General features: G+C 42.5%; 1 protein-coding gene across 1 annotated transcript; it reads left to right on the top strand.

The window, feature by feature from the left end:
• Positions 1-264: 264 nt before the first annotated feature.
• Positions 265-13,316, top strand: zgc:92275 (cholesterol 7-desaturase nvd). The gene is made up of 8 exons (XM_063011546.1): positions 265-729; positions 6,891-7,079; positions 7,296-7,474; positions 7,913-8,038; positions 8,849-8,968; positions 11,222-11,398; positions 11,560-11,747; positions 12,839-13,316. The coding sequence occupies exons 1-7, from the start codon at positions 294-296 to the stop codon at positions 11,719-11,721; spliced, it is 1,389 nt and encodes a 462-aa protein (XP_062867616.1). The 5' UTR covers positions 265-293; the 3' UTR covers positions 11,722-11,747; positions 12,839-13,316.
• The last annotated feature ends 10,527 nt before the right edge of the window (positions 13,317-23,843 follow it).

Here is a 23,843-nt window from a genome sequence, read left to right as displayed (position 1 = left end):
TTAGTATAGGCTCCGGACCCACCCTGATCAGGAACTGACCAAGATCAGTAAAAAGTTGCCCAAAGATAAACACAACTTTATTTTGGGACAGAGGTGACCCAGCCTTTCCACACAGCGTCACTAATTCCCCAACCCATTTCCCCACCCCTGGGACACCCCCAGAACCGCCCCTGGAAATGTTCTATGCCACGCTCGGCTCACCCAGTTCCATTAAAAGAGCTCGGGAAATGTGTAGGGTTAATGATCGTAACTGAAGGGCTGAAGGACAGGTGGAACTGCGGTACTGGAGAAGCATGGCGGGTCCTGTCAGCTCGCAGCTGGTTAAGGTTCTCGTCGCGGCTGTGATCGCGTTCGCCGCCGCGGTCCTGCTGCACGTCCGGGATCCATCAGATGTGCTGTTCGGTATCGGGTACGGTTATCCCGAGCTGTGGAGGAAAACCGGCCTGGCGGGAGCTCCGGGACGCGCAGTGACCTGCATCCTGGCGGGAGCTCTGCTGCTGGCCGCGGGCTGGATCTACCGGCTACTGTTCGCCCCGCTGGAGCTGCTCAGGAGTCCGGATGATGTGGGTTATTTAACCGAGGACGGCTGCTCTAAAGCCCGGGCTGCGAACGAGGCTCGGAGGAGACGCAAAACTGGAGAATTACCCCCGGTTTACCCGAACGGCTGGTACCGCGTCCTGGACTCTCACATGCTGGACAGGGGGGATGTCAAAAGCGTGACAGTGCTGGGTAGGTACTTTCTCAAACAAAATGGGTTACATGCGACCTCGTTTATGAAATCTCTAGGGATGCACCGATCCGATCTGGGTATATTGCGGTATATCGAAGTGACGCAGCTGATGGAGTAAGTGCCGCACAGTAACGTGGGTCTTGTCTTGGGCACCTGGTTCTAAGTTGTGTAATTACCTTGTGCCTGCCAGCGTATGGACCTTATGGATTCTTGTCTCCGCTCACTATCTGTATATGGCAAGCTGTAGCCTAGTGGTTAAGGTACTGGACTAGTGATTAGAGGGTTGCTGGTTCAAGCCCCACCACTGCCAGGTTGCTGCTGTTGGACCCTTGAGCAAAGAGCCCTTAACCCTCAATTGCTCAGACTGTATACTATAACTGTACTATAAGTCGCTTTGGAAAAATGTGTCTTCTAAATGACAAAAATTTAAATCTGTGAATTTTGCATATTCTCCTAATGTCAGAGTGGGTAGGTACTGGTGAATCAAAGGTGAAGACGCTGAGCTATTACTGAGAAGCTTAAACTTTTAAAAGCTTGCCACCTCCATGAAATCACTGGTGGGCCCTTCATCAAGGCCCCTGACGCTCAGTTGCTTGAATTATATCCTGCATAATTCATTTTGGATAAAAAAGTGAGCATTTAAATGCTTAAATGAAATTGTTATAACCATGCAGAAGTGGATTACCTACCATAAATGCCCCATAAAGTGTGAGTGAGTGTGCCAAGTGTTCCGGGTAAGGGTGGATAAAATAACTTATAACTTATAAGTTAAGCATAATGCAGCATATTTGCAGGAATATACAGCTATAATGCACACAACCAGAAAGTCCAGTTCTAATACAGTAAATAAAATATGCTAGGTTCACCAGATCACCTAAATCAGCTTGGAACAGCATTAAATTAATTATTAATGGAAATAAGCTGACATGATCCAGTTTTGCTTTCTGGGGTTTGACTTTGGTCTGATATCAGACTAACCGTCCAGTCAGCACGTGAATTTCAGGCTGAATGAAAATAAATCAGGGGCAATGCTGGGAATTATTGCTGGGGTTTACTTTCACTTCACGGTAAACTTTAGTGAGCTATAAATGTGAATATAATCAGTAGATACTTAGATATGATTGTTTTATGGGGGGTTGTGATTTTTCTTTCCCATGGAAAAACACTTGGCAGGAATACCATGGACAGGGCACCAGTCCATCACAGGGTTTCGGCATCTCCCTCTGCCCTAGATGTAGCCACCGATGTGTGTCAAGATGCCCGGACGGCTGAAAAATATACATATTTATTTCTTAACTTGTAGTATATTCATTTAAATATGTATTTTATAGTCTGACTCTCCCAGTTTAATGACAGAAAATGTTCTGTCTCTCCTCTCAGCAGTGTGTGCGGATCTGGTATAAAAATAGCTCTTCTCTCACGGTTTTGTATCTGCACGTTTTGAGGTCACATCAATGACAGATTCATGCTGCTCTAGTAGCGGAGTGAATGCTAATGCGGGTTTATTCATTATTCTGTCATACATGTACTATACATGGTCTCTACCAAGGATGTCTCACGTTGTTCTGTTTGGAAAAGACTCAGCTTTAGTCATCCATTCATTCTTTCAGTCTTTCATTGTCAGGTACCATTTCATCCTGATCGGGGTCACAGTGCCTACCTGGAAATGCAGGTTGTGAACAAAAAACAGGGTTCCAAAAGCTTTGTGGCATACATTAACTGCTGCAACACTATACCACTTTAAACATCCATTCAGATATAAGTGTTATTATAGGGTTATATTGTAGGGTTATTTAGGCAATTTTATATAGTATTACAGAAATAGTAGAGGTGTCCTGATATGATATTGTTACTGGTAATAATACATCCAGAATCAAATTCAGGACGTATAGAATCCTAAAGCACAGCATAATCTGACCTTTGATGAACTTGTACAACTTGCTTACACAGAACTGACTCAGCTACAGTGAGAATATCGATAACAACTCAGTACTGGTGTCTATGGAACCTGAAGCCTTGGTTTTGGTATTGTATTAGAGGGGACACATAGTGCCAAACACCTTACAGGCAGTGAATGGTGGAGGAAATCAAACCCAGACACATAGAGTTCTGAACCACCGTATGCTGAGGCACTGTTCCGCACACGTTATACATTCAGAATATGAAAATTACATGTACGAAGTTTATATCACCTACATGGTTGGACTGGTAACACAAATCTTTTGATGTTTTATATATCATGCTTATAGATACTGCTAGGACATAAGTAATGGGTCATGATTATTAGCCAATACTTTTGTTGTCTTTCTAAATTACATTGATTTATCAGTTTAATCAATTGTATTGGATTAAAAAACACAAGTAAGCAGCATGATGGTCCCTTAAGACTGGAAATTCTGACATGCCACGAGAACTGCTCATATTTCTCTATTTTTATTTATTTATACCTTTTCTCCCCTTTTCTCCCAATTTAGTGTAGTCAATTTGTCTTCCACTGCTGGTGGATCCCTGATTGCAGTCGAGGTGGGTATATTGCTGCTCACACCTGCTCTGACCCGTGCACAGCCCTTAGCGGAACCCTTTTTCATCCATGCATTCTGCACAGGCGCCTCTCTATCTGCCAATCAGGGTCCTTACACTGCGTTTGAAGACCCCACCCACATAGTCCGGTCATCCCACTCTAGCAGAAACGTGTCTGCTGCAGGGCACTGCCAATTATGCCCGCTAGATGGCGCCCAGTCGACCGGTGGCAACGGCAAGTTTCGAACCGAGGAGTTCAGAATCTCGGGGCTGGTGTGCTAGCAGAATATCCCTCTGCGCCACCTGGGCGCCTTGAGAACGGCTCATATTTCTGATATTGCTCTACGACTGACTGACTGTAACCTCACTGCTGGAAACAGAGAATTAAACTTTTTGAATGTGAATCTGGTCAGTAAGACAATTCAGTGTCTGATCTGTGTCCTGTTTTCTGGTGTGTTTTCCGGCTCGGTTGCTTGGTAGAGACCCTGTTGTGTTACAACACAATTGGATTTGAAATGTAACTTGAAACAAATACCCTTTGTCATTTTGTCGTTCGGGGACTCTGGTTTATTCTGGCTTTTTGGAAACGTCTTGTTGATGCTGCTTACAGTGTATCACAAAAGTGAGTACACCCCTCACATTTCTGCAAATATTTTATTATATCTTTTCATGGGACAACACTATAGAAATAAAACTTGGATATAACTTAGAGTAGTCAGTGTACAACTTGTATAGCAGTGTAGATTTACTGTCTTCTGAAAATAACTCAACACACAGCCATTAATGTCTAAATGGCTGGCAACATAAGTGAGTACACCCCACAGTGAACATGTCCAAATTGTGCCCAAAGTGTCAATATTTTGTGTGACCACCATTATTATCCAGCACTGCCTTAACCCTCCTGGGCATGGAATTCACCAGAGCTGCACAGGTTGCTACTGGAATCCTCTTCCACTCCTCCATGATGACATCACGGAGCTGGTGGATGTTAGACACCTTGAACTCCTCCACCTTCCACTTGAGGATGCGCCACAGGTGCTCAATTGGGTTTAGTCCATCACCTTTACCTTCAGCTTCCTCAGCAAGGCAGTTGTCATCTTGGAGGTTGTGTTTGGGGTCGTTATCCTGTTGGAAAACTGCCATGAGGCCCAGTTTTCGAAGGGAGGGGATCATGCTCTGTTTCAGAATGTCACAGTACATGTTGGAATTCATGTTTCCCTCAATGAACTGCAGCTCCCCAGTGCCAGCAACACTCATGCAGCCCAAGACCATGATGCTACCACCACCATGCTTGACTGTAGGCAAGATACAGTTGTCTTGACTTGTACTTCTCACCAGGGCGCCGCCACACATGCTGGACACCATCTGAGCCAAACAAGTTTATCTTGGTCTCATCAGACCACAGGGCATTCCAGTAATCCATGTTCTTGGACTGCTTGTCTTCAGCAAACTGTTTGCGGGCTTTCTTGTGTGTCAGCTTCCTTCTGGGATGACGACCATGCAGACCGAGTTGATGCAGTATGTTGCGTATGGTCTGAGCACTGACAGGCTGATCTCCCACGTCTTCAACCTCTGCAGCAATGCTGGCAGCACTCATGTGTCTATTTTTTAAAGCCAACCTCTGGATATGACGCCGAACACGTGGACTCCACTTCTTTGGTCGACCCTGGCGAAGCCTGTTCCGAGTGAAACCTGTCCTGGAAAACCGCTGTATGACCTTGGCCACCATGCTGTAGCTCAGTTTCAGGGTGTTAGCAATCTTCTTATAGCCTCACCATCTTTGTGGAGAGCAACAATTCTATTTCTCACATCCTCAGAGAGTTCTTTGCCATGAGGTGCCATGTTGAATATCCAGTGGTCAGTATGAGAGAATTGTACCCAAAACACCAAATTTAACAGCCCTGCTCCCCATTTACACCTGGGACCTTGACACATGACACCAGGGAGGGACAACGACACATTTGGGCACAATTTGGACATGTTCACTGTGGGGTGTACTCACTTATGTTGCCAGCTATTTAGACATTAATGGCTGTGTGTTGAGTTATTTTCAGAAGACAGTAAATCTACACTGCTATACAAGCTGTACACTGACTACTCTAAGTTATATTCAAGTTTCATGTCTATAGTGTTGTCCCATGAAAAGATATAATGAAATATTTGCAGAAATGTGAGGGGTGTACTCACTTTTGTGATACACTGTATGTCTCCACTGAATCATTTGGGGAAAGCCTGAACTGGAACAAGATTCTTTTCTAATTAAACCAATAAAGAAATGCTATCTATTTCAGAAATGTGTCAGGTAGCTGGACAGTCTTTGGATGGTAATGAAAGAGTAATATCTGATAGATTGTGGGTTCAAATCTATAGATTGCCAAAGAACCAGTTTGGTTTTGAGAAAAACATTTTCTAATGAACGGCTTTTAGGATTTGGATGTTTTTTAGGTTATTATCCAGTATATAAATATGATGCGAGCAGTTGAGGGTTAAGAACCTTGCTCAAGGACTCAAGGGTGGCAACCCTAGATATACTTTATTTTGATATTTTGACAGTGTTTTAATCACTGAAGATTTTAATATTCACATGGACATGCCCACAGATACGATAACTTATGTGTTTGTTTTGCTGGATCCATGTCTTTGAATCCATTCTCTACTCAACTTTTACCTTTAACATCAGCTTAAACTTCTGCAGAGATGTTTAAGTCGAGGCTTATCAACTGCATTGATACTGTAGCACTGCTAAAAACCAAGGTTATTCCTGGTAAGACAAAAACACCCCGGAGAAACACAATCCATCTCCATCAAAAACCTTTAACAACACTGAAGAAAAGCAGAGAGACAATAGAGAAACACAGGGCTGACGATTCACCCTCCTTTGTATAAAGCACAATCTTGATGAGGTCAGGCAGGAAAGTTTATTTCACTCATTTAATTATCAATCAATAAAACAAAAACAAAAATACTCTTGTCCATCATAGACAGACTACCAAACTTTGCCCCATCTAGCTTATCAGAATTACTCTTGGCTGATAAATGTAATGAGTTTACAACATTTTTTATTGATAAGGTCACGGATGTAAGAAAGAAAACATTCAGCATTAGCACTGTAGTGCTGATCAAAATGCCAGATGGCTGCTTCTTTTCTTTTCACCAGCTGAGTCTCATAGATAGCCCTATGCCCAATGGACAGCCACACTATGCTATTTTGTGATCATCCACCACACCATGTGCCTCGACCACTCAGCAGTTACTGATGAAAAATGTACAAATGATTGTTTTTCTTCATATTGTCTTTCCCACTCTTTTGCACCTCCCTCTACTTCATTCTCATCAATCCTGTCCCAGATTCAAGGCTGACCTAAATTTGAATAGTACTACCCTTCAGTAGCCATGATGCATTATTTGTCACTTGATGAAATGGAGTTTTTAATTATATATAATATTATATATAATATTAAAGCATGATATCTATACATACATAAATATACATACTATACTGCTAACCAATTCATCAGTTATAATCAAGTATATGTTACCAAACATACACCATATAGCCAAAAGTTCGTATCCTAATAATTGTACAATGTTGCCCTCTTCTGACTATTTAAGGTGCTCTCGTGTTCACCTGTGTTCTCAGGTGAGCAGGTGGCTGTGTTTCGGGGTCAGGATGGAAAGGCCCATGTGGTGGATGCTTACTGCCCCCATCTAGGTGCCAATCTGGCTGTAGGGGGCAGAGTTGTGGGGAACTGCATAGAGTGTCCCTTTCATGGATGGCAGTTCCGTGGGACAGATGGAAAGTGTGTCAGAATCCCCTACGCTGAGAAAGGTAAGAGATCATAACAATGATTTTAGAAACAGACAGAGACAGACAGAGTGATAGTGAGTGATAGGTTGTGATAATGGCAGTAGTGGGTTGGGTCACTTTCTAGGGGGTGATGATGAATACTTGGATTCACTGTATCTGTCTGTATTGCATGTGTAGTGTACACGATGTGTGTTTGTGTGTGTGTGTGTGTGTGTGTGTGTGTTTGTATCCTGGCAGTCCCTGAGTTTGCCAAGGTGCGCCGCTGGCTGAGCTGTGAGGTTAATGGCCAGATCTTGGTTTGGTTCCACTGCGATGGAGAGGAGCCAGGCTGGACGGTTCCTGAGCAGAAAGAGATCAGCAGCGGAGAGTGGGTTTACCGCGGACGAACTGAGCACTTCATTAATGCTCACATAGAGGTGACTGCACTAAATAATCAAAGGTTTATACATCTCAGTCCTACACAGTTAAAGATTGGCTTGATGCATTTCTGACCTCTGCTGGCTGGTTGATGGAGCCCTCAAAATGAGAGAGAGGATAATAGGGGTCGGTGCTTGACTCTCTGTGCGCAGTACTGATCTCCATATGAACCCACCTCATGCAGGTGAAAAGAAGCAACCAGCTACTGCACACATGTTGGAGGGGGGTTTATTAGTTGTGATCCCTCTTAATCAGGAGTGGAGGTTTGCAGTTTGAAAATACGAATCGGTTGGGAGGAAAATTTAAACCTGTTTTTCTGCTGGTCCTTATGGTGCCTTCATCAAAATTCTTGCTCACTTTTTTGGAATATTAGAAGAGAACAATAATGTACTTAATCCTGGTCCATATTATATACTATATAATCTCTAATTGTACAGGAGATACCAGAGAATGCTGCAGATATTGCTCACTTGGCCCATCTCCATACACCAGGTATCGTAAGTGGAGTGGATCTGCGCTACACCAACAGTAAGACTTGGGAGTTTATTCGCCATGACTGGAAGGTGAGCCGGCTGAAAAGTTTAAATTGGCTGATTCTGTCAGGTTCAAATGTAATATAGTGTAAAAAGAAACTAGTATTTACTCAATTTGTTGTTTGACAAATGGTTTATGTCACATACATAGACACACACAGTACAACTGGCAGTGACATGCTTTAATACATGTCCAGTCCATATATCCCTTTGAAGATCACACACATTAGTGCATTATTTGTGCATAAATAAATGAGTCTAAGCAATAACGTGTTTAAAAATCTAAATTAATATTGGGAGAAGGACCACAAATAAATAGTATTAGCACTTAGTAGCTTAAATTTTTCAAGAACACGAGGCTCCTTCCTATGGATTCACAATTTCCAAACCCTTAATGAATTTCATTAGGATACATGCAAGCACTATCATTTTTCCCAATAAACCAGTCTTTAATTATTTTGGCTTTAGGTTTGAAGGTATCTTGTTAAAACCTCCAGGTTTACTTTCTTAGGTAAAGACATTACATTATTTGTTGCATTGCTTTCTTAATGGCAGTGATAGCTCAGCTTTTAGGGGACTGGACTAGTATCTAGAAGGTTGCTGGTTCAGTCCTCATTACTGCCAGCATCTGCTAAATGCTGTCATTGTCAAATTGCAAAGAAGCAGATCCATATCATGGTGCAACAGATGGGTCACAAGTAGTAATTGTCTCCCCACAAAGTTCATCTGTATGGTGGGTGTAGCTTATAAAATTATTAAGGAATGTGCCTAAGAAATTGGTGTAACTTCTATGTAAGTAAATAATTTATGTCTATGTCCCATTGTGTATATTTTTATAAGGTGGAATGGAACCCAGAGCCCGAACCCAATAAGCATTGCTCTCAGATGCTGGTGAAACATGCTCTCACTGTGTTTGGACGCCACTGGCCTCTTCTGGATGTGAACGTGGTGGCAAGGCAGGTAATAACATCAGTGTCCGGTAGGGGGCACTAGTGAACTTTAAATCCTCTTGTTATTAGACAAGCAGGCCTGGCTAACAACTGACATTTTGATTAATCCTTAAGGTCTTCATGGGGTTGAGGTCAGAGCTCCACTAAAGTTTCTCGACCCCAAATGTGTTAAACCATGTATTTGAACAGGATATCACCAGAACAGTAGCTGGGACAGGAACAAGAGCATACAGACCAGCACTAAACCACAAACCACACAACATACAATAACCAAGAAAGGGAGCAAAGTCAATTAATTAGGACAGACATGCGGATCAGCTGAGACTAATGAACACAAAGACTAATCAGAGGACAGGGGCGAAGACTGAAGGAGCGTGTAACCAAAACAAAAACACAGAGTCCATGTTTTACAGACAAGAATAAGATAAGATTCCTTTATTTATGCCCATGGGGAAAGTCGAGTGTTACAGCAGCTCCAGCACAGAGTAAATACAGTAAGAGTGAATAAAATTGAGTAAAATAAAATAATAAAAATGACTATGTAATGCAATTGCTATTATACAACAATATGACAACTATATAGATTTATTTATTAGGATTTTAATGTCATGTTTTATACACTTGGTTACATTCATAACAGTGCAGGTAGTTACTGGTTACACATCTGGATTCATCAGTTCAATATTAATATCAAACACAGTCATGGACAATGTAGTATGTCCAGTTCACCTCACTTGCACGTCTTTGGAATGTGGGAGGAAACCCACACAGACACGGGGAGAACATGCAAACTCTACACAGAAAGGACCACCCCACCTGGGGATCGAACCCAGGACTTTCTTGCTGTGAGGCGACAGTGCTACCCAGAGCCACAGTGCCGCTCACAACTGTATAGAAAAACACTATATTTATGTGTGTGTGTTGTGTGTGTGTGTGAGGAAAGCGGTGGTAAAACAGACAATGAATGAATGTTACCAGCAAATACAGTCAAGTTGTCAGTGAGCGCTTCTGTTTATACAGGGAACATTTAAGCAGCCTTCAAATTTACTGGAACACTTCTGGATTTACTGGAATTACATTAGACAACTGTGTATAACTAATGATTATATACATTAAACTGTATGTAAAACACATTTTGATAAGCATCCAAATAAAGATCCGTTCTTCTTCATTGGTGCAAAAGATGTTCTGCAGTGCGGAGAAAAGTGTTTTTGCCACCCTGCCCTTCACACCGTGTGCCTTCAGCGTTCGGTTTATTTGTGTATGGAATGTGTGGTGTCTTTGAAGAGCTCTGGTGCGTAACCATGGTGACGGTAATTATACGCGGTGATATGTGAGAGATGTGGGGATGCTCAAGGTTGTGCAGAAGTGTTCCAGTAAATATGAAGGCTGTTTAAATGCGCCCTGGATAAACGGAGGCGCTCAGTGGCGCTTGGCTGTATTTTCTGGTAACATACATTCGTTCATTGTCTGTTTTATTACCGCTTTAATCTATTCAGGGTCACAGTGGGTACAGTTCACCGGGCGAAAGGTAGGAAACACCCTGGAAAGGTCGCCAGTCCATCACAGGGCAAACACACCCACACATTCACCTCCAATTAAACTGACTGCATGTCTATGGATTGTGGGAGGAAACCGGAGCTCCCGCAGGAAACCCACACAACAATGGGGAGAACATGCAAACTTTACACAGAAAGTACCTGAACCCCCCACCTGGGGATCAAACCCAGGACCTTCTTGCTGTGAGGCGACAGTGCTACCCACTGAGCCACCTTGCTGCCCGGGTGGTTTTTAGTATCCCCAGTCGAACTGACCGCATGTCTATGGACTGTGGGAGGAAGCCGGATCACCTGGAGGAAACCCACAGACACGGGGAGAACATGCACTCCATACAGAAAATACCTGGACCGTCCCACTTGGGGATTGAACCCAGGACCTTCTTGCTGTGAGGTGACAGTACAACCCACTCAGCCACCGTGCTGCCTGGGTAGTTTTTAGTATCCCCAATAAACCTGACTGCATGTCTTTGGTTTGTTGGAGGAAACTGGAGCACCTGGAGGAAACCCACAGACACGGGGAGAGCATGCACTCCATACAGAAAATACCTGGACCGCTCCACCAGGGAATCGAACCCAGGACAGTCAGTGGTGAAAATAAAATGAAATGATGAACTTAAATGAGAAAGCGTTCCATGTGAGGGACTGGCTACTTGGTCAAAATGTGTTTTGATGAAAAATAACATGAGCTGTGTGTTTTCCCTCAGGTGGGTCCAGGTGTGGTGTTCCTGCTGTTCAATCACAGCTTTCTGGGTCGTGGTGTGATTTTGCACTGCGTGACCCCAGTCGAGCCGCTAGTGCAGTGTGTATCACATTCCATCTTCTACCAAAGCAACATTCCTCCACTGGTGCCAAAGTTCATCCTGCGAGCAGAGTGTATTCAGGTAACTCTCACCTACGTTGATCTGATGTTCAAACCCCGTATCTGAGTGTATACTCCCACCATACTCCGAAGTCCAGCTCCAAAATCTAAACTGAATCATGTTGGTGAGTGTAAAACTGGAGCTGTTCTTACTAACAGATCTTGTTGCGTCTGTTGTGTCAGTTCGAGCGGGACGTGATGATCTGGAACAACAAGAAGTACATCTCTAATCCCATGCTAGTAAAGGAGGACTCGGCCATTCAGAAGCATCGGCGCTGGTTCAGTCAGTTTTATAGCGAGAACAGCCCCCGTCTACGCTTTCAACACGACACACTTGACTTCTGAGCGAACACGCTCAGCCTGGACTCAAGGTAACACGCTAAGTGATGGATGGATGGATGGATGGATGAGGGGTAGATAAATGAATCGGTAGATAAATGGCTGGATGGATGGTGTTACAAATAGTTGGATGGATGATGGATAGATAGACAATGGACAAATCAATAGATGTATGGATTAATAACTTAATGTATTCTACAGAATATAATATATACTGATTAGTTTTATCCAAGTTGGTTGGATGATCAGTTGACGTTTGGTCAAATTTATTTATATAGCGCTTTTACAGAGGACATTTCTCAAAGCAGCTTTACAGAATCCAGGTCCAAAAACCCTATTGAGCAAGCCAAGATCAACAAAGGCAATTAAAAACTCCTGATGTAAGGGAAAAAAAAACTCTTTAAAGTCCTTAAGTTCAGTCTTTGGTGGAATAATATTCAATGGTGGCTTTCTGGACGCTGTGAATGCAGTCACTGCAGATTCCAATCCGCAGCAATCCACCAAGAACAGGATTGTTTGGCCTGGCAGCATGAAACCTATTTGCTTCAGCCTCAGGTTGGTATAAAAATGCACGTCAGAACCACCTCGGAGTGTAAAATATAATCTAATCAAAACAATTAAAACATGATATATCTTGTGTAGATGATAGCATGAGACTCCTGCACCCCTAATTATTACAGCATAACTAAAAGGAAGAACTAGAAGGTACCACATACATTAGGGCTCTCTCTTCCAAACCATCAACAAACCTGAGTGATTGGATGTGAGAGCCAGAATTACAGCAACCTAGCAATCCTGTTCTCCACAATTCTCTATGACCATGAACCCTCAAGCTCTTTGCCTTTGGCTAATTCAGGGGTCGACAATTCCGGTCCTATAGAGGGTCCCAATAACCCAGCACAGCCAGATGAACCAAAAGACCATGAGAGCACCAGACTGGCCAGATCCTCGACCCCCAGGAATAGTAAATACATATGTTTTCAATCTGGATTTTAAGATTCAGACTGTGTCTGTGTGGACGGATGAATGACCAAATGTGCTATTAGGTAATGAGATATAATGATGAATCAGGATTCATTTATGTTAATGTTCCTCAACTATATTCGATTTCTTCCTTTTATAGATGCTATGCAACTGTTCATCAAACAACAAGGACTTTTTTGCATTGGACAATTATGTAAATAATCTGGGAGGAAAGAACCCATTAAAGGATTAAATTCTGCTGCTGTGACTTACACTGAGCTCCAACTCTACAATATTCAGATGTGTTTCTATACAGAGCAGAAAATCTATACCCGAGTGAATATGATAATGGTAGAATTTTTTCCCTTTGTTTTAAGGACCCAGAGTCCTTGCTGAAGTGCCTCGGTAAATTGTGAATCATCGGACGAATGCTAACTCTTTAAGGTCTACTTACGCTTGACTTTATTGCACTGCGATCAGGGTTATTTAACACGTCTCTGACTGAAGAGTTCTTTCAGCTAATGTAAGCAATAACAGTTGAAGCCTGGAAGCCACAAGACGTGATCACGTCTACACTGTGAATGAACAGGATGTTCTCCTTATAAATGAATAAAATATGGTGCAATAAATCATTAAAATGTGACCGTTTCTTTACTGTTGGCTCTGTTTGTATGTGTTTAATTCATTTACAGGTCTTCAAACTAATTGTTTGCCACCAAATATTACTAAAAGAGTAGCCTGGGCTGCGTTTTACACCACATATAATAAACTGTGTGTTTATTTAATTGTGTTACTGACTGTTTCTCTACATACGTTTTTAACCTGCTTTTACTCTGTTCTTCAATGGTCAGGACCCCCACAGGACCACCACAGAGCAGGTATTATTTAGGTGGTGGATGATTCTCAGCACTGCAGTGGCACTGACATGGTGGTGGTGTGTTAGTGTGTGCTGTGCTGGTATGAGTGGATCAGACACTTTAAAATACTGTGTCCACTCACTGTCCACTCTATTAGACACTCCTACCTAGTTGGTCCACCTTGTAGATGTAAAGTCAGAGACGATCGCTCATCTATTGCTGCTGTTTGAGTCGGTCATCTTCTAGACCTTCATCAGTGGTCACAGGACGCTGCCCACGGGGTGCTGTTGGCTGGATATTTTTGGTTGGTGGACTATTCTTAGTCCAGCAGTGACAGTGAGGTGTTAAAAACTCCAGCAGCGCTGCTGTGTCTGATCCACTCATACCAGCACAACCCACACTAACACACCACCACCATGTCAGTGTCACTGCAGTGCTGAGAATGATCCACCACCTAAATAATACCTGCTCTGTGGGGGTCCTGACCATTGAAGAACAGCATGAAAGGGGGCTAACAAAGCATGTAGAGAAACAGATAGACTACAGTCAGTAATTGTAGAACTACAAAGTGCTTCTACATGGTAAGTGGAGCTGATAATATGGACAGTGAGTGTAGAAACAAGGAGGTGGTTTTAATGTTATGGCTGATCAGTGTAAGTGTATGTAATCCAGAACGTCTCTTCAATGAGACATGATACATATGCACATGTGTAATCTGGTTGATTGGGAGTGGTAAATGTGACACGTTCACCCATGGCATCACATCACAGCTGTCATTTTAAACCAGGCACATGCAGAGAGATGAAGCTGCATCTTCGTCATGGCTTCTAGTTGTAGATAGAAGTTAAATCTGAGGATTTTAAGAACGTATTACTTAAATAAAATGCAGTAATTGCCGGTGAGAATTATGACAATATAGTTCCTGGTAGTGCCACTGTGTACCTTTTGCTTGATATCTTTACTGAAATGTACATTCAGCGTTCTAAGTGACTCCATTACGTTAGTTCAGCACTAAAGCACTTTGTGATAATGTTGTTTGATAATGAAAACTCCAGATTTCTTATCAAAGCACTTTGTAATCACGGTGCCACCGACTATCTGCTACACTGTAAGAGCAGTACAGCCAGCTTATCATCATTCCTGGTTAGGATGGCATCCTTAAGAAAATTTCTGTAGTTAACTAGATACTAAATATTACTAAAAAATTAAGAAACATATGACCTTTTATTAAAGTCCTTAAATACTGAACCACTGAAATTTGAAGACACTTTGTTTCACAGGTGTATAAATATGACATGACACAAAGGTCAAATTATTTTAGTCCTTCATGTATATAATTATACAGTATAATACACTAATGAAATGATATGAAAGAGTATGACCACTGACAGGTGAAGTGAATAACACTGATTATCTCTTCATCACGGCACCTGTTAGTGGGTGTGATATATCAGGCAGCAAGTGAACATTTTATCATCAAAGTTGATGTTAGAAGCAGGAAAAATGGGCGAGCGTGAGGATCTGAGAGAGTTTGACAAGGGCTAAATTGTGATGCTAGATGACTGGGTCGGAGCATCTCCAAAACTGCAGCTCTTGTGGGGTGTTCCCGGTCTGCAGTGGTCAGTATCTATCAAACGTGCCCCAAGGAAGGAACAGTGGTAAACCGGTGACAGGGTCATGGGTGGCCAAGGCTCGAAGGCTGGCCCATGTGGTCCTATCCAACAGATGAGCTACTGTAGCTCAAACTGCTGAAGAAGTTCATGCAGGTTCTGATAGAAAGGTGTCAGAATACACAGAGCATCACAGTTTGTTGTGTATGGGGCAGCAAAAGCGAGACCAACACAATATTAGAAAAGTGGGCATAATGTTATGCCTGATCAGTGTAATAAACAACAAATAGCAGATTATGTGTGTATGTACACTGTGAGAATTATGAGTTAAGTTTGAAGATCTTTAAGAATCCTGATGTCCAGTCCTCACTCATCACTGACCTTTGTTTTGTTTGTTTTTTAGAGGTTGAAATGTTGCTTAGTCAAGACCAGAAGGAATTAAAGGTTTAAATTGCTCCACCTTTTAGTGATAAGCGAGCTAGAATACACAATGTTCCACTGCATACTCGAAAAAACACAGACTTGTTCGTACACACACACTAGTTCTGCTTGAAATTGTGTCTTTAGGTGTTACCAGGTTTAACAGAGCTACTTTTTAGCCAAGTATTGCTTCATGGAATTAAGCTTTTTCAAGTTATGGATAAAATGTGTGACCTCAAGGTGAGTTTTGATCAGGAGACTATACAGGAGACCGCAAGCCTGTACGAGAACATGGATTTAGATGTTGGAACTCCTACAGCTTTACCTCAAACTGAACCAAACGGTAATGATGTTTTTTCAAAGGAGTCTTTGGCTGGTAAAGCTTTGCTTCATCCAGTTTCTCAAGAAGTTCAGGACATGGTGTCAGGGACAGAGCAAGCAGATGAAGGAACCAGCAAGACGCTTGTACCTTCACTAGATGAATGCCCGATCTGCACTGAGCCCTACGACTCCTGGGGTGCCCACAGTGTGGTGTTGCTAAACTGTGACCATACCGTGTGCCAGTGCTGCTTGGCTACCATGCTCAAGCGGGCGTCTGACTGCACTCGAGTGCAGTGCCCGCTGTGCCGACAGAAAACCCCTCTTCTACAGTGGCAGGTTTACAGTCTCCAGGAGGATCCAGCTTTCCACACTCAGGCTTCACATCGTCCGGTTCTGACCGAGCAGTCGGGAATAGACGTCCACGCAGGTTTGTGCTCGGGTCTGGAGGAGTGCCTGCTGCTGCGGGTGGAGACGGCTCGGGTGTGCGGTTGTTTTGAGCATCCTCGTAGGCTGATACAGGCCATCCGGAGGATGCAGCGACGTCACCGATTCTGCTGCGTGATTTTGCTGCTCATGCTGTATTTGGTGGAGCTGAGCTTCCTGTTGCTTGTCTTTCTGCCCGTTCTCATACTGGTGCTCCTGTTTACTCTCGCAAGCTAAATTAAAACCATTTGATCCAATGTTATTGAAACAAGACAAACTGGGTTACATGGCTGAATGTGCACAGTGGACAGATATTGAATAAGGGGTCAGGCAGTACAGTGGGTGCCTCATGCAACGTGAGGCCTGTGGACTGACTGGGTTTCATGTTCCTTCCATAACTGGACTTCCACTGGGTATTTGTATTGTCTCCACCACCCCAAATAAATAAATAAATCTGCTGTAAAATGCCGTAGATGGAAGATGCTCTGATATGGATTGGAACCCAGTTAATGGTGTAAATCTGCCTTGAATCCATTGTTTCCAGGTGGCACTGGACCCATTATGACCCTGACCAGAAAATGAATTGGTGAACATATACACCGATCAGCCATAACATTAAAACCACCTCCTTGTTTCTATACTCACTGTCCATTTTATCAGCTCCACTTACCATATAGAAGCACTTTGTAGTTCTACAATTACTGACTGTAGTCTGTCTGTTTCTCTGCATGCTTTGTTACCCCCTTTCATGCTGTTCTTCAATGGTCAGGACCCCCACAGGACCACCACAGAGCAGGTATTATTTAGGTGGTGGATCATTCTCAGCACTGCAGTGACACTGACATGGTGGTGGTGTGTTAGTGTGTGTTGTGCTGGTATGAGTGGATCAGGCACAGCAGTGCTGCTGGAGTTTTTAAACACCTCTCTGTCACTGCTGGTCTGAGAATAGTCCACCAACCAAACAGCAGCAATAGATGAGTGAAAAACAAACAACTGGCAACCAAAATTTAATCATTTAAGACAAGAAGGTTTTTACTTGATTATTGATTACTATTATAAAAATACATGCTTTTTTATGGGCATCACTTTAAAAGTAACACAGAAGCAAGAAATACATTTGATAGGTTGTTGATTTTGTTCCATTATACACTTCTTCACCTGTATAAATGCACATGAGTAAATTGAATGAATATAAAACAGAATAAACCCTCAGTGAATCTCTGTCTGGTACATGCTTCAATTTTACACTTTCAGTGCAAAGTTGTGCTGGTGTAAAGTCCTCGTTCTCTCTCTCAGAGTCCTCGTTTTTGGAGGAACAGATTTGACACCATTTATATTCGCTGCAATCTGGTGTTCAGCCATGAAACTTCAGCAGACGTGACTCATGCTAAAACGAAGAGCTCTGCATCAAAAAGTCCAGATTTATACTGACATGATCTGATGTGAGAAATTTTTTCATCTGATTATCTTTTAGTTACCTTCAGAATTATCAGCAAGCTTGAAGGGCTATAAAATTATGACCTTTTGTTAACAAGCTTAATCTCACTCTGACAGATAGTATTTATTTATTTATTAGGATTTTAACGTCATGTTTTACACTTTGGTTACATTCATGACACCACAGGTAATCACTGGTTACACAAGATTCATCAGTTCACAAATTTAATATCAAACACAGTCATGGACAATTTTGTATCTCCAATTCACCTCACTTGCACGTCTTTGGACTGTGGGAGGAAACCCATGCAAACTCCACACAGAAATGACCCAAACTGCTCCACATGGGAGTCAAACACAGGATCTTCTTGCTGTGAGGCAACGGTGCTACCCACCGAGCCACCGTGCCACCCTGCTCTGACAGATAGAGAGAAATCAAACTTTTGGATAAACCCAAAAGCATTTGCCAAAAGTATTTGGACACTTCTATCCAAAGTGACTTACAGTACTGTGACAGTATACAGTCTAAGCAATTGAGGGTTAAGGGCCTTGCTCAAGGGCCCAACAGCAGCAACCTGGCAGTGGTGGGGCTTGAACCAGTGACCTTCTGATTACGAGTCCAGTACCTTACCTACTAGGCTACATCGTCCCTTTTCAAAAACAAATGGTATTGAAATTGATAAAACACTTAGGGCAATTTTAGCAGCTTCAATTGACCTGACTGCATATCTTTGGACTCCAAAAGGAAACCCATGCAGACACAGGGAGAACATGCAAACTCCACACAGAAAGGAATCAAACCCACTGTGCCACCATGCCACCCACCACAGTGGATATTTGTCTCCAAATAAAAGTTATAATTTTCTCATATTCTTTGTGTGATTAATATAATTAGCTAGAAGGACATTTTTCTACAGTTTATCCATCTCTATGAAGGTTGTCAGTAATTCTGGGGCTGAGTAAACCTGGCAATTTATCTTCCTATGTTCAGGAAAGCTTCAAAATCCGCTTACAGTCGTCAATAATAAATCAGCCTACCACGCAGTACATGAGCAGTGCGTCTTGTGCGTTTTTGAGAGATGCTGTGTAGCCTTTAAAGCTCTAAAAAAATAATATGTCCGATGTGAAGCAGCATGAGAATATAAAAAAATACAACACTCATACATTTCAGCTTTAAAGCACATCAAGTCGTGTCTCTTTTGTGCCTCTCTCAGCAGTGCGCCAAGCGCTAAGCTAGCTCAGTAAATAGTGAAAGTGTGCCAGCCTTTTCCAACAGTGCGTCTTGACAATTCCTCACCCTTGTGGGTGGTGGTGTGTATCCGTGCCTGTGGTGTTTTTTTGCAGGAGTTTCCTTATGTAACTACTGCAGACTGGCCCAGCTGTATTGATGTACTGAGCGGCGGGAGGGACACGACTCGGACCAGAGCGGGCCTGCCATGAAATAAAAGCTGCCGAAATATAGATGACACTGTGCACAGTCAAGCAAGCTTTAAATTTTCATTTATTATGTAATAAGGCAAAAAAAAGGGTTCTAAGGCAGTGGCGATGTATAACCTGCTTGATTGTGAGTAGACTCACCACAACTGTCAGACTCACTAACTCACTCACTTTCTTACCCGCTTATCCAATTAGGGTCGTGGGGGCCCATCCCAGCTTTTCAATGGGCGCAAGGCACACAGTAACACCCTGGACGGGGCACCAGTCCATCGCAGGTCAGACACACACACACACACACACACACCAATTCCCCTATAGGGCAATTCAGTGTCTCCAATTAACCTGACTGCATGTTTTTGGACTGTGGGAGGAAACCGGAGCTCCCAGAGGAAACCCACAAAGACACGGGGAGAACATGCAAACTCCACACAGAAAGGACCCGGACTGCCCTGCCTGGGGATCGAACCCAGGACCTTCTTGCTGTGAGGCAACAGTGCTACCCACCAAGCCACCATGGCGCCCAAGATAACTTTATGCTAGAGATGTCAGAATAAAACGTAGAAATAAATTAAATTTTATCAGGTTAGGTCTCTATTAATGAGGTCAAGGTCTCTGTGCAGACCCCTCAAGCTTGTCCACACCAAACATGTAAAACCAGGTCTTCATGGACCACTTTGTGCACATGAATACAGTCATTTCCCAAACTATTGCAAATTTAAAAGCATAAAATGTTAAATATTTAATGGTTTACACCCCATAAGTGTGAGTTGCTGAAACACCTGAATTAAAAATATGGATGGTTGTCCACATAATTTTGTCCCATACTTCTGAGTTATAAATCAAGATAAATGAATAAATACATAATAAATAACATAACATCACTAATAAACACACAGACACGCTGGATAAACCTAATGAAGCTATAAATAAAGGGCGTCCCATGTGGCACGCCGCTCTAATACATTATTTAAAGTTCACAGCATCAAGATCGAGATCAATCGTGACCCATTTCACAAATCCTAAAGCTGAATGGCTCTGACATTCATTTCACATCTGCATTTCCGATCATTAATTAGATTGATCAATCATGCACATCTGGTTCACATCATTTCTAACCGTACAGTACGGCTAAAGTGAAATGTTTACATAGCCTTGCAAAATGACATGAATTTATCTTTAAATGTGTGAGATTTTTATAATACATATTTTATTGTATATACATGAATCTGTACATACACTATATGGCCAAAAGTATTTGGACACCTGACCATGAGCTTGTTAAACGTCCCATTTAAAAAACATTTTTTATATATATTTTTTTGCATTTTTTCTCCCATTTTCTCTCAGTTTAGTGTCAGTTTGTCTTCCGCTGCTGGGGATCACTGATTTTTTGGAGTTGAGGTGGGTATATTGCTGCTCACACCTCCTCCGACCCACGCACAGCCCTTAAAGGAACCCTTTTTCACCCATGCACTCTGCACGGGCACCTCTATCCGCTAATCAGGGTCCTTACACAGCGTTTGAAGACCCCACCCACATAGTCTGGTCATCCCTCCCTGCAGGCACTGCTAAATATGCCAATGATATGTATGTGATCCTTTTAGCTATAACAACTCAAAAGACTTTAAAGTAGTTCTGGGAATTTGTGAATTTGTGCCCAATCAGTCAAAAGAGCCTTTGGCCGGGCTCTCAAGTTAGTCAGAAAAGCCTCAGTTGATGTTCCGGTTCATTCCAGAGCTGTTCAGTGGGGCTGAGGTCAGGGCTCTGTGCAGGACACTGGAGAGATCGCTTTGTGCACAGGGGCACAGTTATGCTGGAACAGGAAAGGGTCTTCCCTAAACTGTTGCTGCAAAGTGGAAGCAATTGTTGTCTCTGAAACACATGGAAGCAAGCAGCCAAACCACCTTCTGCATACATGGAAATGGAAAAAAAACAAAGTACCAAAATCACTCTTTCTATTAGCTGCACTGCTGTGCCGACCAGCATCATGTAAGTTACACGCCTCACTGACTTTATATTAAGCATTACATAGGTAGGGAAACATGGTGGCCTTGCCACACATCAGCATCCACACCTCTGGTCACTGCCCATGAAAGTCTGGCAGGTTCTGGCAGGTTTATGTAGGTTTTTTTGAGTAGTTTAGTTGATTAAGAGTTTAATTAAGAGTTTGTGTTGCCCTGTGATGGCTTGGCACCCTGTCCTGTGGGTATTCCTGCCTTGAGCTCAGTGTTTCTTGCGTTGTGCCCACCACAAAAAAAGGTTTATAACATTAGAATGAATGAATGATTCAGGTAGGTCATTTTTGGGTTACAAGCATCACAAGCATCACAAGAACAGATTTGTAACACATTAACTTTGCTTAAATTTAGCTCAAGAACCATAAATCGGTTGTTTTGATTATGTGTCGAACAGCATTCTGTCTGCTGCTCTGGTTCCGCTTCGTTTCATTAGCACCCTGCATCGCCAGTGCTTTACAAAATGCCTACATGAGCATACTTTGCAACTTCACACTCCAGGAGAGAGGCTTGTTTCCCTGGCAACCGTCTTTTTTCATCTTCCATCCTCTTTTTTCCTTTACCATAAGCTATAAGCTCAGACCTGAGCAGGTCAGTACAAGCAAACGACTTTTATTATAACAGAACCTTTCTGATAGAATACAAAGGAACGGGTTCAGATGATTAATGCAATAAAATGAGCTGTATTTTATGCTCACACACACACACACACACACACACACACGCTTCAGGGAGCAATGAAAAAAATACTACATTTTATGTAGATCTAGATGTAGAGACAGTGATCGAAAATGCAGGATACAGTTACATAATTAATCATCAATTGATTTAACCAGCAGCTTTATCCTATTCAGTGTCGCGGCGGGTACAATTCACTGGGCAAAAGGTAGGAAACACCCTGGACAGTCCAGTCGCCAGTCCATCACAGGGCACCGTCAGTTCAACACACACACACACACACACACACACACCTAGGGCAATTTAAGTACCTCCAATTAACCTGACTGCATGTCTTTGGACTGTGGGAGGAAACCGGAGCATCTGGAGAAAACCCATGCAGACATGTGGCGAACATGCTCCAAACAGAACGGACCTGGACCCCTCCACCTGGGAATCGAACCCAGGACCTTGTTGCTGTGAGCCGACAGTGCCACCCACAAATAATAACAACAATAATAATAATGGTATTGCTATTATTATTTGTATTGTTAATATGCTCTTTATGTTAATAGGTACCAAGTTAAACGACTTTGTGTGTCAATTTGAAAGTGATTAAACACTTCATGTGTAGAGTTTAATTGCACAGTCTGTTCTGGTTTGTGGAACTTCTTCAGTGTGTGTATATTTGGGGTTTCTGCTCACTGAAGAGTGCCGATGATCATTCACAACGCCAACGCAGGAGTGGAGGAGCTGCGGGGCGCAGAGACGCACGTGTGCCACCACTATGCTGGACCAAACACTACAAAATTTGCCTTCACTCAGTCCTTGTTTTAATTAGATCACAGTCCTGCAGAGGTTTGTGTTTTGGCCTAGAATGACTTTGTTGATCATCTAATGAGATGGATCTACGTAGTGTGTTAGATTAGGTAGGTACAATGCTAAGCTCTGGAGTGCTTCTGCCTTCTAGGAATAATGTCCTGCTCCTGAGCACCAAGCTGTAGGTGAGCGCTGGACATTGCTGGGGACAACATTCACCAAGAGACACTGGAAGCAAAATTAAAAATGAGATAAAATTGTAATTCTGGTAGAGCAATACAGCAAGTAAAACTGAGTTTTCAAAATTAAAATCTGACACATTTCACTCAACCTTTTCCAAACACTTACATTGATATATTTATTATTCACTGTATCAGTGTACATGAAATGCATTTTATAAAACACTAATGATGATTGCAAATCTGTCTATGCAAATATTACTAAATGCAATTCTCAAGAGAGTAAATTTTACATTGCTTACATTAAGACTAGGGTCTTAAGGATTCAGAGATCTCTGGCAACTGAAACCACTAAACATTAAGCAACCTTACTTCCAACATGCTCTAGTATTTAGGGTTCGCCATAGCAAATCTGGTCCCTATAACAGACATGGCACAATTTTTACACAATCTTTGATGCAATCCTTCTATTTTTATCCGAATTTGGGATCAGCACTGAGAGCACACTGACAAGTGCACCTCTTAATGGTTAGGCTATTTCAGCCATCCCCCTTTTTTCAGACATTAGTTAAACATGTCTGTATGGACGCCCATCGTCCAATTTTATGAATGCAATGAAATTTATTTAAACATGATAAGACTCTTGGGGTACAAAATGCCAATTTAAATAATGGCACAGTCTCTAATTTTTATCTAATTTCTTTCGGCAAATGTTAAGTGCTATATCCCACATAGTTTCCCTTCATTTTCAATTTTGTCTAAATGAAATAGAATACATAATATTAGAAATATATAATCTGTGAGCGTGGAAGAAGTGCTTATACTTATATACTTGTATTTGGTGAACAGAATGTACCAGTTCGGGTGAGTGCTGTGGAACATTTTGTATCGTTTTACCCAGCATACAGGCGCATCTGTCAGCTATAGCGTGGACAGCAGCATCAGCCGCTCAGCGTCGCGTCAGCGCTCCTGCACAAACCCAGCGCACCC

Source organism: Trichomycterus rosablanca, chromosome 16, assembly GCF_030014385.1.
Source record: "Trichomycterus rosablanca isolate fTriRos1 chromosome 16, fTriRos1.hap1, whole genome shotgun sequence".
NCBI classification, from domain to species: domain Eukaryota; kingdom Metazoa; phylum Chordata; class Actinopteri; order Siluriformes; family Trichomycteridae; genus Trichomycterus; species Trichomycterus rosablanca.
Note: the sequence above shows the minus strand (reverse complement) of the source record. Positions and strands in the feature narration are given on the sequence as shown.